The following is a 6,408-nucleotide window of genomic DNA, read 5'->3' on the forward strand; positions in this document are numbered from 1 at the left end:
TCCTCCTCTCCTCCCCCCGCTCACATGCAGCAGCCGCACCCCATGCCGTTCCCGCCGCACCCCGCCTACTTTTACCCGCCCCAATCCGCCGCCCCACCCCCGCCGCAGCCATTCGTCCCCCACCTCACGTATATGGAGGGCCAGTTTGCGGCCCAGGCCCTCCTCGTCGAGCAGCAGCGCCGCATCAAAGCCCTCGAAACGGAGCTCGCCCAAACCCAAATGGAGGTCATACGCCTTCGCGCACAGGTCGCCATGCCGCATCACCACCCCGCGCAAATCCCACACCACATGTCCCCACATGACCCTCATTCCCTTCGCCACCACCCGGCCGTCATGCAACAGCCACACGTATCTCAACCCCTTCATCCACCACAACCGCAACCTCTGGCCCATCCGCCACCCCACCCGCATCACCACACACACCCACCGCAACTGACCCACTCACACCCAGACTATACGTCTCATCCGCTCCCCGTTTCTTCATCCCATCCACGCTCTTCATCTGCTTCGGCACCACTCCCACCATCGCATCCCGTGTCGGCACCGTCGGCCTCACATCGTCGACCCTCTCCTAGTCTTTCGTCCAACCACACCGCCTCTGCACCTGCCCCGCCCGAAGAGCAGAAGAAGACTAGTTCACGCTACTGGACCGCAGAAGAGCACGCCCGTTTTCTAGAGGGCCTGCAGCTTTTCGGACAAAAGGACATAAAGGGTATTTCGCGCCACGTCGGCACCAGATCCGCCACCCAAGTGAGGACGCATGCACAAAAGTATTATCTTCGCATCGAGCGAGAGAGGCAAAAGGCGGAACAAGAGGGGAGCACCCCTGCGTCTGCGCCGGACCTCGTGCCGAATGGAGCCGGCAAGGCTGTGAACGGCGCACACGCAGCGGGCCCTCGCAATTCCACCTCTGGTGCCGCCAGTGGCAAAGGGAGCACGTCTGAAGGGAAGGGGAAACGTTCCCGTTCATCTAACCGTGATAATGCAGGTCCGAAACACGCTGCACCGACAAAGAACAGCGAAGGCGGGAGCAAAGCAAAGATCACAGTACCTAGGGGCGATGGCAAGCTCGAGCCTACGAAAGCAGATTCTAAGGGCGGCAACGGTGTGATTGCGCGCAAGGACAGCTGTGGAAAGCCATTAGAGCGGAAAAGCGGTGCCAATGGAACAATTAGCAAGTCAACGGTCCGTGCGAAGAAGGAGAGTGTCGTGTCTGGGCCTATACATGACGTAGTGAATGGAACCATCAAGCCGGAACAAGCGAATACCCAAAACGCATCACACCAACCAGATGAGAATATCCCAGACCAATTGGAAGATACTCTTGGTCCCTCTCAGGACGCGGTCGTAAACCCCGAAGTCATTGCGCATATCGCCATGCCTCTTTCAACAGGTGTGGCGTATCAGCCCCCACGTTTACCATCAGGAGCCGCTACGGACGCGAACCAAATACCTCAGAGAATCAATCAGTCAGACATGGAGACAATCCCATCCTCAGCGCAGAGCTACGTAGATGGGATGTCTCATTCAAAGAATGCACGTGATGACATTGCATCAGCAGGCCAAAACAGCAAGATGCAAGTTCTCGGCGGGACCTCCCACGGTTTGCCGCCACCAGGTCCAAACCTTGGTGCCAATATTCAACGGAGGGGAACTTTGGATCCTTCTCCTTTACGGCCAACGGAGCAGGTGAGGGAAGAAAGTGGAGTCGTTAGTGAACATATTAAGGAGTTCGGGAAGAGAGGAGGCCCACCATTGTCGAAGCGGAGTCCAAAGAAGCGATTGAAAAGACCGCCAACTTTAGAACCGCTTCCGGGAGACGTTGCCTCATCTACTGCCTTCGCAACAGGCACAAATGCTCTTCCCATAGTGTCCAAGGCATCGGCCTCTAGTGCGTCGGGTGCACAAACAAAAGCCGAACAAAAAATGTACAGTTTAGGAGAGGCTGGCAGCATGTCAAATTTGAGAGCGCTGCTACGGGTGCCGGGTGAGGATCAAGCAGCAGGACCGAGTGGTTCAAAGCCACCGACTCTGAAACGAAACGAGAGTTCGAACTCGGTACTAGCTGACTTATCGAGAAGTGTAGGGGTTTTATCCCGATCGAACTCATTCATATCTCCCAGTGGGAAGGGTGTACATAGGTCGAACAGCATTCTGTCGTTGTTGAGTGGATTGCCAACGGCCATGCGAGAGTCTCCCAGTTCAGATAGATTGATGATGATGGAAGGAGAAGACCGAGTGATGGCTACGTTAAAGTCCATGGATACTGGAAGTAGCGGGGCAATCGCGGTGCAAGCCGGACCTTCTACACCAGGTCCTAATCCAATCAGCACAATGGGAGAAAGATCATTCAGCTTCAGCCAGCTGCAGCATATTGGCCTCGATGACTTAGAGGACCCAAATGCTGTAGCGTTGGCTTTGCCAGACGAGCAGAAGTGGGGTGATGGTTGAAGAAAGGGACGGGGAACGAGTCTTTTGTTCACGAACATCCTCTTTTTGTGATAGAATGTGTGCCATTGTTTTGTGAAACGAGTCAGTTTTTCATCACTGTATAAAGCGAAAAGCTGCGTTCCAACAAGTCGTCTGGGCTGCCAAGTCCTTGTGCGAATGGATTATTTACATTTGTTATATACACTAGTTGCCGAGGCGCGCATCGTCGTCAGTTCATCCAACCCTTGCACTGGTCTGCACCGCATGCGCACTTCACGCGATCCGAATCATCGAATGGAAACTGATAGTCGTATGACAGTTCTTCTCCTCTCTGGATGGTCCGCTTGGCAAAAATTACAACGACCTTCTGGTCGTTCTCCGTAGTTATTGTCTTTGAGAAACAATTGGGGGCACAACTGTGGTTAATGTACCGAGCAGCATTGCCACGCATCGTCGCGTCCACAATGACTCCCGTTTCTATCTCAAACATATAGCATCCGATGCCCCGATCCAAGTATTTCGCTTCCCGTACATCTGAAAGAACGGGCCTTATGATTTCTCCGACATATTCGATCACCATTTCTCCAGCTGGAATGTCCTTTGTGGCGAACACGCCACACCCCTCAATATCGGACCTCAACACTACGGTTCGACTCCTTGAAGTGGAAGCGATGCATCGATGTTGTGTTGCATACGGCAGGGAGGGTGTAGACTTGTTCGCACGTGAACGGTCCGCCGCGTCAATTGATTTCGACATAAGATTCGTTGTAGTTGGATGCAACTTTGGCCTGACAGTGACCGGATTGCCAGGTGCAATGTACTCGTGCTGAGAGAAAACCTCCCTGGCAACAGACAGCTGAAATGCTGACCCTGTCCGAGCATTCTTGAATGTGGGTATCGCAACCGATGACGGTGACGGTACTCGATTGGCGTACCGCAAAGGGAGGTATCCCTCAGACTTCGCGCAGCCGGTGATGTTCTTTCGAATCTCCACAGGCACAAATTTTCTCGCCAGAGAATTGTAGAAAACTATTTCGTTACTTCGATGGGTCGCAACTCGTTTCAGACTATATCGGCCCGCAAACATGGATGCCATCGGTAAGGATTCAATGTGCGTCACGACAGGAATACAATGCGCAAGTCCGAATGCCTGGAGACCCGTTGTCTGGAAGGAAAGAACAACAGGGTTGCCGACAATGGTTCTGCGTCGCATTTGCTTCACTCTCTCAGTCACCATGCTCCACGCGGCGTCTGGATCCCTGGACTGAAACTTTAAAGAAATCGAGTCACTGCATCTGATAACAAAAACTGGTCCAGTTTGCGGGTATCCACACACCTCGAAGAAATACAAGCACCGCTTCCCCGGATGAAGCACTGACCAAAACTTTCTGGCCGCACAGTACCCCAGAGGTACGAGGCAACCTTGTACGATAAAATCGTTCACTTCTGGTACAAGGCGTCCAAACTGGAGCACAGAAAGCGATCCTAATCGGATGCTCAAAAGCCGACCCGGTTTTAGAGCCTTTTTCTTCTTTGGCGCTTCCCTGTTTTTCGAAAAGTCTGTGATGTCGAAAATCCTCAGGACTCGTCGGAGATTGATCGTGCTCTGAGCTTCCTGCAGAGAAAACATAGTGTCAAGCTTGGAGCTGTCCGCCAAACGGTGGGATGGACAATATAGCAGTAATTCTTGGATATCCACCATGTTCACCATAGAAGCGAGTGTACGTTGCCGGGAAACAACAGCCCCTGCCGGTTCTGTCCGTGCAATACGCAGGACACAACCGGCCCCTATCTCTTGGGCGCATCTGAAATGGTAACACTCGCTGCATCCGTCCGCTGCACAACGTAAAGTTGCTCCGCGCTTTCCGCAAAACTCGCAAGAGGTTTGTTTGGCGTAGCGCAAGAGCCTTCGCCGTGGTACTAGCAAGTAATCAAATGGCGTTCTCGTTCCCTTCACAGACACGCCGACAGACCAAATAGCGCAGCCAATATGCACCCAGCAATGAGATTCGTTGCAGTCGGTTCCACTTGCCCATGGCATAAGTCGGCCCTCCATTCCGCGACATCTCTCGCCCTCACCGCAGAGTTCACAGCAGCGATTGTCTGCCCAATCAAGGACATCATCGTCCTCAATTGACGAATCGTCCGGGGTCCCGTCCCTTTCTCGACTACTGTCCAAGTGCCCATTCCCATTGCAAGTCATTGGGATGGACGTATCAAGGCCCACAGCATTTCCGTTGGCTAGGGCTTGAGATGCCAAACACGTTGCGTCCCTCATGACCTCTATCGGATCACATGGCACACTATTCATGCTCTCACATTGCAAACACCGCCATGGACGTCCTTTGACAGCCAAACCCGTCACCCCATTGCGCTTCACTCCGCAAGACTTCGAAAAAGGACTTGCGGCGCCAGACCCGTGGCAAAAGTCGTGATAGCACTCTCCGCAATCCGTACAAAATAAAAGCGTCTCTTCTCGCCCACCCGAGCCGCACAGGCGACACATTTCAACATCTGGAGAAAGACTAGTGAGCGTCTGGGAGAAATTTTCTGCGCTGGCCGACACCTTCCTGATAGACTGGAAAACGATTTCGCGTTCAACCGGAAGCAGCTCCGCATCTGGATATAGATCAACTGCCCCCCGACCTGTCTTCGAGTTGGTGCCATGTACGCGGTAGCGACGTCTCGCATTTTGGGCTTGCTTAGTATTGTGATCCCTCTTCTTCTTCTCTGTAGTGCAAATGGGACAACGATACTTGGCGTCTGAGCCCTGCAGTTTCTTGAACTTGTCTTTTGTCATCCCCGCGCAACCCAATGCATGTAGCCACTCATCGCAATAGTCGCACTGGACCATGGGAATGTTCTCTCCCTCCCGGTAAACCTTATGACAAATGGGACACACGACTCCCCCATTCTTGATCTCCTTTGCACAGGCACTACAGGCCTCCAGGGCCTCATGCCACTCGCCGCGGGGAATATCCACAATCGAGCAATGCTTGCAAGTAAGACACAAGTCGCAGCGCCACGCATGCGGGTCGCACCCAGGCGGCAAGCAGGTAATATGAATCGCAAAATGGCCACATCCCAAGCACTTGACGGTATCACACTCCGACTCTGTGGCATCCACTTGCATGCCATCAAACGCCTCATGTTCGACGGGACTTGTGGCCGTATCGCTGCTACTGTTATACACATCCTTATCAATGGCCATTTGGCAGCTGACACACTTCATACAAGCCGTACACAAAAACTTGCCCTGCCATGACAGCGCTGAAAAGCCGGCATCCGTTTCCATCTCTGGCCATCTACACCGGGTATGCATCCTCATCTGACACGACGAGCAGGTCAAAATAGCTCCCAGTCTGGTATCGTAACTATCTCCCTCACACAGCGAGCAACCACTGCCCCTCCCAATAAGCTTTTCATCAATTGGAGTCCTCTCATGATACAGTTCTATTCTCGGCGGGAGCATCTCCCCTCCCAACTCCTCATTCTTATTCGCATGCCTCGGGCAATAGGTCTTAAACCCGGCGATCAACGAGGCCCCCCCAATGAGCGAACAGCGAAAATGCATCGGGCGACAACAAGCCGTGTTCATGTACATGCACGCCAACGAGGGGTTTCCACCGCCACAAAAGACGCACTTGAACCTCTTTGCTCTCGCCAGGGCGGCGTGGACGCCCATGAGAGTCTTTGCAGCACGCGGCGGCTGCCACACCTCGGGCGACCATAGCGCGCAGTTGCGATGGGCATACAAGGACTTGCCGGCCTTTCCACGGATCGGGCCGACCAGGGCGCCCTCGCACTCGCGCTGCGAGCCGGCTATGGAGCAGAAGGCGCAGACGCGGGCGGCGGGGGGAGCGGGCGGGAAGTAATCAGCGGGACGCTTCTTTCGCTTGCGGTCCGGGCGGGTGTCCAGCACGGCGTCCGTGGCGGTAATGCGCGGGCGCTTGGCGCGCACGGGGTTGCGCGCGGTGA

At 54.2% G+C, this 6,408-nt stretch overlaps 2 protein-coding genes across 2 annotated transcripts; one reads left to right on the forward strand and one right to left on the reverse strand.

Moving 5' to 3' along the window:
- The first annotated feature begins 132 nt into the window (after nucleotides 1-132).
- CHC_T00010229001 (SANT domain containing gene) lies at nucleotides 133-2,451 on the forward strand. Its single transcript, XM_005716650.1, has one exon. It carries the CDS (start codon nucleotides 133-135, stop codon nucleotides 2,449-2,451), a length of 2,319 nt encoding a protein of 772 aa, XP_005716707.1.
- Nucleotides 2,452-2,659: 208 nt separating this feature from the next.
- Nucleotides 2,660-6,115, reverse strand: CHC_T00005548001 (hypothetical protein). Its single transcript, XM_005716651.1, has one exon. It carries the CDS (start codon nucleotides 6,113-6,115, stop codon nucleotides 2,660-2,662), a length of 3,456 nt encoding a protein of 1,151 aa, XP_005716708.1.
- Between the last annotated feature and the right edge of the window lie 293 nt (nucleotides 6,116-6,408).

Source organism: Chondrus crispus, genomic scaffold (genome assembly GCF_000350225.1).
Source record: "Chondrus crispus Stackhouse genomic scaffold, scaffold_3, whole genome shotgun sequence".
NCBI classification, from domain to species: Eukaryota; Rhodophyta; class Florideophyceae; order Gigartinales; family Gigartinaceae; genus Chondrus; species Chondrus crispus.

Coding starts and splice junctions, on each gene's coding strand:
- CHC_T00010229001 (XM_005716650.1), top strand. CDS start 133: ATGGAGGGCCAGTTTGCGGCCCAGGCCCTCCTCGTCGAGCAGCAGCGC.
- CHC_T00005548001 (XM_005716651.1), bottom strand. CDS start 6,115: ATGGGCGTCCACGCCGCCCTGGCGAGAGCAAAGAGGTTCAAGTGCGTC.